The 13019-nt window shown below is 33.4% G+C and overlaps 1 protein-coding gene across 1 annotated transcript; it reads left to right on the forward strand.

The window, feature by feature from the left end:
- Positions 1-4134: 4134 nt before the first annotated feature.
- LOC21394407 (F-box/LRR-repeat protein 3) lies at positions 4135-8034 on the forward strand. The gene is given in 9 exon segments (XM_010101134.2): positions 4135-4583; positions 4586-4867; positions 5856-5981; positions 6202-6306; positions 6394-6787; positions 6872-7001; positions 7128-7422; positions 7521-7772; positions 7871-8034. Coding segments are annotated over 9 exon segments (2013 nt in total). The 5' UTR covers positions 4135-4214; the 3' UTR covers positions 7931-8034.
- The last annotated feature ends 4985 nt before the right edge of the window (positions 8035-13019 follow it).

Consider the following 13019-nt stretch of genomic DNA (forward strand, 5'->3'; position numbering starts at 1 on the left):
TATTTGATAAGTTGTTCAATTTAGAATTCAAATTAATTTAAGTTTGACTTAAATTGGAATTTAAATTTGAGTCAAAATTGGACTACAGGATAAAGAATGATTTTCTCTTCCTTCCCTATCTGATATTGGCGCCACACAGGGATGAGAATCCCCTTAAGGTGGCCGGTCACAATGGATAAGGATAAGAGGATATTTTGTTCTAAATTCAAACAGGAGATAATTAACAAGCTTTATCTTAGAGATAGAGATTAGATTCCTTCTAGAAGTTTGACTTCTACTCTATAAATATGAGAATGATAGAAAATTATGAAGACAATTTTTGAAAACAATTTTTCTGCCCTATTTTTGATAGGCTGGCTGAAATTCTCAAGAGAGAGAGGAAGGAAAATTTTTTCTCCAAAAATTCCACATCGTGCATGCGATGGTGTTTGTGGAAATTCGGGTGTTTATTGTAACCCGTTTTGTCTCATATGTGCCCACACACACGTCTTCGTGGATTCTAGGAATTGACGTGGAAGACATTGGTTTTCTAAACACAAAGATTGGAGCAAGGACTGTTCGTGGTCAAAGAACTCAAGTTATCATCCGAGTCGGCTTCCAGGTATTTTTCCTGATTGAGTTCTTAATAAATGAATTAATGAGATTAATTTATTCGTGCATAAATTAATATAATCTATAGAGTATCTCAAAAGTTTTATGAAAATTTTTGTTATACACGATCCACCTCCCCCGCACCACTACGCTTCCGCATCCGAATTCGATTCAGAGACCAACAAGTTAAACAAAAACTAATGCAGCAGTTTCGGATTTCTGATGGGAAAAATAAAAAGAAAAATCTCAAAATGTAGCTCGCACGGAGCGGGATTTCCGGTCTGGCATTCATGTCCACAGGCACACACATTAGGCCTTTATTTTAGAATGCATAACATATTCGTTAATTAGTATCTTTTCTCGGTCATCGGTTCATTTTGACTATAAAAGATTAAAACACATGAATTAGTAAAAATATAACGAATAAGGAAAGAATAGAAATCAAAAAATATAAAAGATATTTTTGTAATTCTTATAATTAAAATTAAACCTTTGACCTAAAAAAAGAAGTAAGGACATAACATGAATTTGAAATGTGAAATTATAAATATGATACAGTCCAAAATATAACATTCTTATTTTTTTAACTTCAAAATATTGATTTTAAAAATGATTTTCTATGTGAAAAGTGTGTATTTAGCGGATCGTCTATAACAAAAATTTTAATAAACTTTTGAGATACTTTATATAATACATTAATTTATGCACGAATAAATTAATCAAATTAATTTATGAATAAATTTACCTAACGAACGATTATGACGATAACTTGAGTTATTTGACCATGAGCGTTCCTCGCTCCAAGCTTGTTTAGAATACTCGAATCTTCCTCGTCAATTGCTTGAATCTATGAAGAAGTGTGTGTAGGAACACCTGAAATAAAATGGGATTAGCACTCAAATACTCAAGTTTTCTACGAACACCAATACATGCATGACATGAAATTTGAGAGAAAATTTTACTTTTCCCCACTCTATATAACTGGCCACTAAATGCTAGGGAGAGCAAAAATTATGTTCTCTAATTTTCCGCAATCTCCTATTTATAGAGTAGCTGTCATACTCCCATAAAAAGCTTGATAATTATCTCTCACTTTTATTTTATTTTGAAAACAAAATTCTCTATCACTTTTATCCACAGGGGCCAGCTACTACAGGAATATTCTCCCTGTGGTTGGCGCATATTACATATAGGGAAGGAGAAAAAAAATTCTTCTTTATCCTACAGTCCAATTTTGACTCAAATTCAAATTTCAATTAAAGTCAAACTTAATTTAATTTGAATTCTAATTAGATAACTTAGAAAGTAAGCAACTGAATCCGAGAGAGATTCTCACAGTGCTGGGCGTGTACACCATGTAGACTCCTCCACATGTATGTTCTAAAATTTAAATTTAAATAATCACATTATTTAATTTATCATTAATTCTCAATTAATTATTCTTAAGCGTTCTATTTAGAATTTCACAATTCTAAAATTCCCATTTTACCCTTAATGTCTTGTAAGATTACAAAGACGACGTGTGGACTCATAGACCTATAATTCTGAACTCTAATAAAATTAATAATTCATAAAAACTCTTTAATTAATTAATTCCAAAAGTTACTCACTATAAACTTGGAATTGTACTCTCATAATTATAGATATAATTTACTTCTAAACTGTAAAGTGTCCATTTGATATAACCATTACATATAGATCAATCATTCATAAATAATTTATAATTAGAGCTAAGTGAAATCCGTTAACTTCTCCAATTACATCTTTATCCTTAAGTACCATTGATTCTCTAATGGACAGTGATTCATAAAATAAATTCATGAATCGAAGCTCTTACTAATCTAAGTACCGAATCAATCCTCAAGAAAATTATTTATCTACTTCTTTCTCAAGAAGGAATAGATTCCATCTTGTATAATAATATTTCCGGCTACTCACTTTAGCATGTCTCCAAAATACAAAGAATATGATTTAACATCCCAGAATCTGTACTGAGTAAATCAAAAGACACAAATCCATAAATAGGAGTCTGCTAATAACTCAGGATTAAGATTGCTCTATATATGACCATCGGTAGACTCAATTAGAATTTTGATACTTAACGAAAATTATCAAAAATTCATATTGTGTTGTGCTCCTGTTCCAAATAATCTTATTACGCGTAATACACTCATTCAATATCTCATCATATTAATAGTGCGGATAACACAATTCCATTCTAAATGGAAATGATATGTATTAGTAATGTTTTAATTACAGATTCTAAACTTTAATTTAATTCATTATGAACATTATTTTGATTATTATTCTTAAATATCATCCTCTCGCATATAAAGTTTATATACAATATTTAAGGTCACATAAATAATCATGGAATTTTCAATGATATTCATAAAATATTCAATAATATATACACATAAAATAAGTAATAAATTCTTTTATTAAATAAATAATAAATATCATATTACATCTCATGCTTCTAAGACACCATTACCAAACACAAAATGCATCACATAAAATTAAAATATATATAGAAAAAGTTGACTCGTGAGTAAAATGATTATAGTTGTTTATAAAATAAAGAGGGTAAAATTTAGTGGGGGCATATGTGAGAATATTAAATCTCAGTGGGGGCAAAATAAAAAAGTAAAAAATTTTCAAAGACTGAAATCTCATTTTTCAAAATCTTAGTGGGGGCGGCTACTTGCATTTGGTTGGTGGATTCGGATCATAGTTCGTGATTCGCTACAGTATTTTCTCTTAAAAAATACGCGTAAATCGAGAATAATTTTAAATCATGACTCTAAATTTATAAACTAAACGTATTTGTCCCTACCATAAACGAAGTAAGACGACTAAAACTTTTTTTAAAGAAATGTTCAAAGCTCTACTACGTTATTGGAGTCTTTCGCCGAAGCCTTAGATTTTGTATATTCTATGTATATTTCCTGAAAAAAGATATTCAATATAAAATAATGTCTAATATCAACAATAAATGAGTTTTATAGGAAGTGATACTTGAGTTTCTTTCTTTCAAAAACGTAATATATATTTTTATTACGATGAAGTATTTTACTTTTACTTATTATTCAACACATAAAGGCATGGAAATTATTTTAAGACTTCGTATAAATACAAAAATTATACACATCTAATATATTCTTCACAAAATTTTCCGATATTCCGATTTTATTCAGTTCTTCAATTTAAATTTTTAATTCGAATTGATATATAATTTTTATAAGAATTTTTAATTATAACAAAAAAAATAAAATATAATTTTTTATGAAAAATTTTACTTATAACAAATTAAAATTAAAAATTTAAATCAGATGACTGAGACCCTAATCATTCATAGACATCACACTATAGCTTCAGCTGGCTTAGCATAATGGCAATTCAGTCATTCTACGCTGACAAAAACCAAAACAATTCTCCCAATATTATTCAAAAAACGACAAAAGCGATAAAGGCCAAGTTCGTAATTGCACAAATCGCCTCCTCCCTTCTTCTTCTTCCCCACTCTCTCTCTATCTTGTACATACAACAGAACCGAACTCTCTCAGCTGAAAAATTCACTCTTTTCCGTTAAACAGTTGAACAAAAAAAATAAAAAACCGAAAATGAAAAAGCAAAAGACCACCAACGACACCACGACGAACCCGTTCGACATCTTCAGCGACGAGATCGTGTTCGCCATCCTGGACCACCTAAACGACGACGCTTTCGCCCGGCGATCCTTCTCCGCCGTCTGCAAGTCCTTCTACTTCGTCGAGTCCCGTCACCGGCGGTCCCTCCGCCCCCTCCGCTCCGACCTCCTCCACCGGACCTTCCACCGCTACCCATCCATCTCCCTCCTCGACCTCTCCCTCTGCCCCCTCGTCGACGACGCCGCCCTCGCCGCCGTCTCCGTCGCCTGGAAAACGACGCTGCGTTCTGTCGACCTCTCCCGCTCCAGGTCCTTCACCGCCGCCGGGCTGGCCAACCCCGCCCCGCAAAGGCGAATTGCTCCGGGTTGGTCGAGATCGACCTGTCGAACGCGACGGAGCTGACGGACATGGCGGCGAAGGCGATCGCGGAGGCGAAGAATCTGGAGAGGCTGAGATTGGGGAGGTGTAGATCGGTGACTGATATTGGAATCGGATGTGTAGCCGTTGGGTGTAGGAAATTGAAGTATGTTTGTCTGAGATGGTGCTTGAGGATTACGGATTTGGGAGTTGGTTTGATTGCTATGAAATGCAAGGAGATTCGAAGCTTGGATCTTTCTTACGTACCGGTACACTCTTTTTTTTTTTATTTTTTTTTATTATGATTTGAACTTCCATTTTTTCTGTTTGGTAGCTAAGAAAACTGAGAAATGGTTTTGGTAGCTTGGTTTTTGCTATGTTTTGTATGTTTGTAAAGCAATTTGCTGATTTCTTTTTATTTTACCAGCGATTGGGACCAAAATTTTTCAAGTTCTAATTGGGATTGATATGCATAACTATGGTGTGAGATTGAGATTCAGGTTCTGTGGTTTAGGTAATTTGGGTTGTTTAGTGCGTTAGAATACTTTTTTTTTTTTTTTTTTTGGCTGAATGGTTGAATTTTATGACGCTTTTTTTTGTTATTATTCTTTTTTTGTAGTGGGATGCATGGTCACCAGTCCAATATAACGATTGTTATGGAACTTTTTGCAAATTTGTTTTGTGCTATTTGAGTATCAGATTCTTCATTGGTCGTCTTATACACAACATGGATTAGTAAACGGTTTATGTACTTTTCTGGTGGAATATGTGATGGCGTATGCTGACTTGCCTCAATCCGTTGGCCTGTTTCTTGATCATAATAGATAGTGGAGTGGATGGTTCTACTAATGGGTAAATGGTATAATAAATCATAAGTCAACGAATGTTGCCAAGTCCTTGGTCACACCATTTTATTTATTTTAGTGATTAAAAATTATTCTTAGAGATTCAAGTTGTACGGAAAGTATTCATAAGACAGGGTAAACATGAACTAGATTATAGTTGAGTAATTTTTATCTCCTTCTGTCCTCCTTTTTGCTGCCCCTCTAACTAAATTTTGACACTTCACCTAATTGTTTGAGCATTTCTATTATTGAGTTCTCATTTATGTAGTCAGATTGTTGAATTTAGATGACATGTCAAAAAAGTAGAGGACGGTTAGAAAGGGACCACAGATTTGGATTCGTCTGTATATGCAGAGATATATTCTTGAAATCTTGTAAACCAGAATACTTACCTATGCTTTTTGTAGCGTAGATTACTGAGAAATGCCTTCCTCCTATATTGCAACTGCAACATTTGGAGGATTTGGTTCTTGAAGGATGCCATGGGATTGACGATGATGGCCTCGCAACACTCACACATACTTGCAAGTCAATTAAGGTGCTTTAGTTTTAGCAAGTTCATAATTTTTGATATATTAAATTATCAAACACACGTGAAATTATGATGTACTTCTTCAACTGTTTGTATACCATTAAATTGTAAAGAGGAACACATTCAGTTTACTCGGGTGATAAAATAGGCACCCTAGTTAACCTTGTTTAATTTCACCATTGTTTATATTTGTGATTATAATCTCTTGAATTTGGATTTTCCACAGATGATTGATGTATCGAATTGTCAGAATCTCAGTCACGTTGGTTTGTCTTCTTTGACTAATGGCGCTGAATCTCTAGAACAGCTTGTCTTAGCAAATGGCCCAGCGGTAAGTGTGATGTCTTGTGTCTAGAGTTTGTTTTGTACAATTGATGTACTCTCATTTGGCTCAGTTGCAACTTCAATTGTGGTTCAGGTCACCACTGATCTGGCAAAATGCCTCAACCAATTTTCCGGGTTGCGGTCGATTAGACTAGATGGTTGTTTGGTTACATGTTCCGGGATCAATGCCATTGGAAACTGGAACGCCTCTCTAGTTGAGCTGAGCTTCAGTAAGTGCTCGGGACTTACTGACGAGTGTCTCATCTTCCTGGCTCAGAGACACAAAGAATTGAAGAAGCTAAACATCACTTGCTGTCGAAAGATAGCTTGCGCCTCAATAGATGGTATGACAAATTCATGTACCTCCCTTACTTCCCTCAAGATGGAATCTTGCAGCCTGATTCCAAAAAATGCCTTTGTGTTGATTGGACAGCGCTGCAGATTATTGGAGGAATTGGATGTCACGGATAATGAAATCGACAATGAAGGTTTAAGTCTAAACTCAAACTCTCGTCTGTATGACATTTATAGTTGGTTGCTCTATAATGATTTCGGTTACTTGGTGTGATAAGGTTTGAAGGCCATCTCAAGATGTTCTAAACTTCGGAGTCTAAAGCTGGGGATATGCTTAAACATAACTGATGATGGACTTGTACATGTTGGGAATGGTTGTTCGAAGCTGAAAGAGCTTGATCTTTACAGGTTTGTCCGTATCAAATTCTTTATATTTCTATACTGTTAGGACCTCTTTGAGTTAGTTGGGAAATTTAATCCCTAGTTCCAATCTTCCCAAAATGACTCCAGTTTCATTCCAAATGTTATTGGCAGGTGTTCGGGAGTAAGTGACATGGGCATTGGAGCAATTGCTCGTGGCTGCACTGCTCTGGAGATGATTAACATTGCTTACAACAGCAAAATCACAGACTTGTCGCTCACGTCCTTATCAAAATGCTCTAGTCTAAAGGTGCTCGAAATTCGAGGGTGTCCCTGCATCTCCTCTGAGGGTCTATCAGCCATTGCGATTGGATGCCGGCAACTCACTGTGCTGGACATCAAGAAGTGCTTCAACATCAATGATAGCGCAATGCACCCACTTGCTCAATTCTCTCAAAATCTCAAACAGGTACATCTCCAGTCCATTCTCATTTCAATGTCTTGAAAATTTTGGTGGTTTTGATTCTTTCAAACTAAGAATAAAGATCTCATTTCTTCATGTTGCAGATAAACTTGTCATATTGTTCGGTTACAGACGTCGGCCTATTATCTGTAACCCGCATCAACCGCCTGCAGAACATGACAATCCTTCACTTGGCAGGGCTGACCCCAAATGGCCTAGCTGCTGCCCTGTTAACATGTGGAGGCTTAACAAAAGTCAAACTTCATACATCGTTTAGACCATTATTGCCTAAACATATCTTCAAATATATGGAGGCTCGCGGCTGTGTGTTCCATTGGAGAGAAAAAGCATTCGAGGTAAAACTTCCTCTCTCTCTTTCTTTCCCTTTTTACTGATTTTATCTTCTGTGTTCATTTTGCCAACAGACTAAAGCAAAGTTATGTGTGTTTTTCAGGTAGAAATAGATCCCAAGGGATGGCAACTGCACTTGGGAAGGCGTTCTGAAGCTTCATAAAAACAGAAAATGAAAGTGTTACTAAAATAAGCCGTGTACTTTCTTGCCAAATTCTTCGTTTATGTTAAATAATAAACACTTGAATATAGCTTGTATTTGATTACTAATTTACATGTGTTTGACTTTAAAATGTGGTACGTACTGTTTCCTTCTTTTTTTCACTTCTTTTTCTACATCGTTGGTCAGCGATGAAGATCAAAGGATGTCATATTTTTCTCAAGCCTTCTGATCAAATGGGAAGATCTCAAGTAGTCTTTGCCATTGGAGGGATTTTTTTTTTTTGACGTGTGCCAATTAAGGAATTCGGCTTTATTTAAGTGCGCTAAAACTAATTGTTGGCATATCGAAAACATTTCCTGAATCTGACGAGGGTGTAGCCTCTAATATTATTGGCATATTGGACCTGCATTTTGGCCGAGTCAGCTTCATCATGTGAGCTACTTTTTTTTTTGGGGTAAATCTGCAGACTGCAAAAAGTAGAAACATAGATTCATTAGTGAGTAAACTTTTGCACTGAATGTTCAAAGGATCAAATGAGACCTTTATGTTTAGTTTGGCAAGTGTCTGCAGCCTGGAGTATTATTAAATTAAAAAGTTTGTTTGGAAAGAGGGAAAACACAAAAGAATATAACAGAGTTTGACACTAGAGAGTTCAGTCTTAGCTCTCAAGTCTCAAGACTGTATATATATATGATTTTGACATATTTTTTATTTCAGTCAAACCCATTTCTCAGCTAAAAATACTTATTTTAGTTCTTTAGCGAAAAAAAGGGAAGAAAAAAACGAAAGGAAGTGATACTTGATATGATAAATGGGACTTCTGTAAAAATGATTTTTTGGTAGTCTTTTATTTTTCAACCGTTACATTTGTATCAAATTTTATCTGTTATATATATTTTTTCAATCTGATACAATTTTAATTAGATCTAATAGTAAAAAATGAAGACTACTTATATGGCAGATTACCAGTGAAAATCCCATGATAAATATACTGAAAAGCCATGGCATAAAGTAGTTGTGCAAGAGAAAAACATAACAAAAGGCAATACATTAACAGTAGAATAAGCTATTTTACTCTACTGGTGGGAACAATGTTTTTACCGTTAAATTAATTTTTCAATGGTCAGATTTACAATAGGAGTAATTCTGTATGGCGTGCTATAAATTTTTAATACAAACCAGTACAAATATAACCTTAAAAAACTAATCTAATAGTTAAAAATAATTGTGTCTACCAATAGAACAAAAATATCATGTTCTACCATAAAAATTCTCATATTTAATAATAATATTCACATTCATATGCCTTCTCAGCATGATGATTAGCATTGGCTAAAGTCCATTCAAATATATTGACTTGGACTGCATTGTCTTTCATATTTGTTTTTCTTCCTCTCTTCTTTTGTTTCCTCCTCAACATTGTTTAGTCAACGGTGGGAATCTATAGAACATCTGTACATAGAACGCCTGCACCTCTACATAGACATTACCATTTTTTAGTACTCAAGGTCGTCTTTTTTCTTACACTCTTTTTAGCCAGGCGTTTCTATTGATAACATCAGTTTCTAGTTATTAAGTTTAATTAAAATTATATTATATTAAAAAAATATATATAATAGACAGTTTTTAATATAAATTTAATAATTAAAAAATTAAAAACTATCAATAGTTTATTTTTTTATATTTTATCAAAGAAACTCCATTCTTTTCTTTTTCTTTTTGCCTGGTTTTTTTTCCCACTAGGGCTTTTTACATTGAAACTTACTTCATCAATACTGAACACCCCTGAGTTTCAAAAAGAGAAAATTACTTATAAAGACACTCCATTGTTAATTAAATTCATGACAGAAGAATATAAGTTAACCGTTTAACTTTAATTTTCCTAAAACGGCATAAATACCCTTACGTCCATTAGAAAATGATTCGAACTGCATTTAGGGCCTGACTTTTTTAAGTGTAAGGTCTCGTTTATTTCGCTGATTCGAGTTTAGAATTCGAGTTTTGTTACAGTAAAAAACTCTCAGAAACAATCACATCTAACTTTTTTGCTACAGTAAAAAGCACTCACATAAAATCACATCTCAACTCGAATCAGTGAACTAAACGGGCCCTAAATACCCTCGTTTAACTTCTATGTTAGAGTTTCTGTTAATAAAAAAAATGTGGCAGTGTAGTCAAGTGACTTTCTGCTAAAAATAAACGAAAAAACTATATGACCACATTCAATTTTCATTTTTTCTGTCCGTTTTAATATAAATTCTAATAAAAAGGGTTAAAATGAGATTATTTTCAAATTTAATAGATAAAGTCGGAGTTTTCAAAAGGCAGAGCCTAAAAGACAAACGTAAAAATGAGCGTAAAAGTTTATTGGGCATACATTAAATTAACCCGCAATAAAAATAAGGTAAAATGATGTTGGTATTTTATAAGCAAAAAGTTAAACAAAAGTTAAGATCGACGAGTTGTCACAGAAGACTTAAAAGGGAATGCAGTCTTCTCTCTTCCCTAAATAGTAGATATCACCTGTCACCTAACATAAATTTGGTTTAAACCAGTAAAGCTTCACTTCAGAGTTCCAAGTCTTTGTGAAAGCAAAATGGGAACAAGAGTTAGCAATTTGGCATTTGTATTGACAGTCACAATTTGGCATTTGTATTCACTAATTGTATTTCTGGAACAAAAAATTGAAAGTGCCGCACTAAGAAACGTTAAATTCTGTCAAGCAAAAAAAGAAACGTTAATTTCTGTATCAGCCAAACCAAGAAAGAAAACAAAAGGCCTCACCAACCCCAATAGAAACCTCCACTTATTAACAAAAAAAAAAAAAAAAAAAAAAAAAAAAAAAAAAAAAAAAAAGAAACCACTCAAATGATCAAATTCCATGCATATCCTTGGACTTGGTCATTGGTAACTATAGAACCACAGGCTGAATAAAATAATAATAATGGCTGACAAAGATATTTTTAAGGTATTCTTTTCATAGGTGAACGTGCAGATCAACTAATGTGGTTTAACGCCAGTTTTCCTGCCACCGAAAGAAGATTTGGGAAAAAAAAAAAAAAAAAAAAAAAAAAAAAAAAAAACAGAACCCATAGATATGGTGTTCTATTTTTAGGTATACGTAACAAATTAATTAGGCAAGACTTTAACAAAAGAACCCTTTTTCCTCTGTTGAGATATTGGGCATTATTTTTCTCCCTATCGCTCTTGACAAATACTTTCCGCTCTTGCAAAAAAGCGCTTGCATTCCTCTGGCTGAGGAGATCCAAAATTCCAATACGTTGTACCCATAAGAGCTCCCACGTAATGGCATCTTTTCCCACGAAGAGGATTTGGAGGACTTGTGGATTCCATGGACAGGAGACAATACCCTTTTTACTTTTCTTTTTTTTTTTTTTTTGATAATTATACCCTTTTAACACGTTCTGAGAGCTAGACATACAATACAGATGGATCTTCTAGATAGACTCTTATTAAAATCTCACAAATATCCCTGCCAGTGCCAGGCCAGCTTTAAATCCAAAAGGTCTTAATTGACAGTGACAAATTTGGCAACATACCATATGTAGTTAACAAAATATCAAGGTTATAGAATAATAAAATTATAGAACGCCTGTATTATTAAACACCACTAATTAATAAAAAGTAAATTTTATAATATGAAATTTAATATGTGAGTGTTTTTATCTGTGATAATGGTGGTATCGTACTTTTAAATATATTTCTTAAATTTTAGCCATAACTACAAAACCATTTTCCCTATTCGATTTTTAACTTACCATGAAGCTATGTGTCAATTTATTAACTGTAAAACGGATGGACCAAAAAAACAAAATTTAAGCGTAAAATTTTTGTGTCAAGGTTTATGAGATGCATATGGCTCATAAAATTCCCATAAGTTAAGTTTAATCAATACTCAAAAAAGAAATTTGGTTCTTGAATTTTCATATTTCAGTATCTATATTAATATCAATTGGTCCAATATGATTGAATTTGTTTTGGGTACTTTTGAAGCTTTGATAAGTTAGAAACATGAATACTTGAGTCCCTTTCGTTTCTTGTAGAGTGGGGTTAGAGGGACATCCTCTTAAGTCTTTTCACCTTACCTGTATCATTGGACCCAAAAGAAAATTATTATAAGGGTTCGTTCATTCTGTGAATTCGAGTTGAGATATAATATTTTTTAAAAGTTTTTTATTGTAGTAAAAAAAGTTAGATATGACATTTTTTGTGAGTTTTTTACTGTAAAAACATAAAACTAAAAACTCGAATATTTTCTGTGAGTTTTTTACTGTAAAAACATAAAACTAAAAACTCGAATCGGTGAAATGAACGAAGCCTAAATATTCATTTTGAATGCCAACACTGTTCATAATTTTTCGTTAGAGTAAAATAATTTTCAAGGCTTTATTTTGTTATAACACCGATATTAACTAATGTCGTTTTATTGTAAAAACAAATCAAGTCAAGCTTAAACAAATTAAGTAAACAAAGTCATGTGATAATTTCTAGGAAATGCTTTATAAATCCTTGAAATATTATTACACACGTTCGGCGTCTATTTTGCGTTATTGGTTTCTTCTTAAACTCCAATTATTCCTAATTAATCTAAGGAATTAGATTTGCACAAACGGAAATTTTAAGAAACAACAAACAAAAACTAGAAGGTAATCATAATCCAGCGATTGGTAATTACCAATTAGTGGCTAAGCACAGTAACTGTTTGATTTTTCCCTTCATAAAAGGGCAAAGGAAAAGAGAGTGAAAGAAGGAAAAGATATCTCAGTGTTAGAAAAGCCGCCATCCAGTCAAACACACGAGCTTTGACCAAAAAACACACACATATTTCAAGAGAAAAAATTGAAAATGAAAAAAGAAAAACTTGACAAAATATTTTCCACGGTCAAACTCCACATGAGCCTTCTGAGAAGGCTCCAACAAACAATACAAAGAAAAGAAAGACTCTTTGGCTTGGGCAATACGTGACCGTCTTCTCTTCTTCTCTTCTTCTCTTCTTCATATTCATATTCATATTCATATTCATATTCATATTCATTTTCATCTCTCTCTCTCTCTCTCTGTTCCGAAA

This window comes from Morus notabilis, unplaced genomic scaffold (assembly GCF_000414095.1).
Source record: "Morus notabilis unplaced genomic scaffold, ASM41409v2 Scaffold1300, whole genome shotgun sequence".
Taxonomy (NCBI): domain Eukaryota; kingdom Viridiplantae; phylum Streptophyta; class Magnoliopsida; order Rosales; family Moraceae; genus Morus; species Morus notabilis.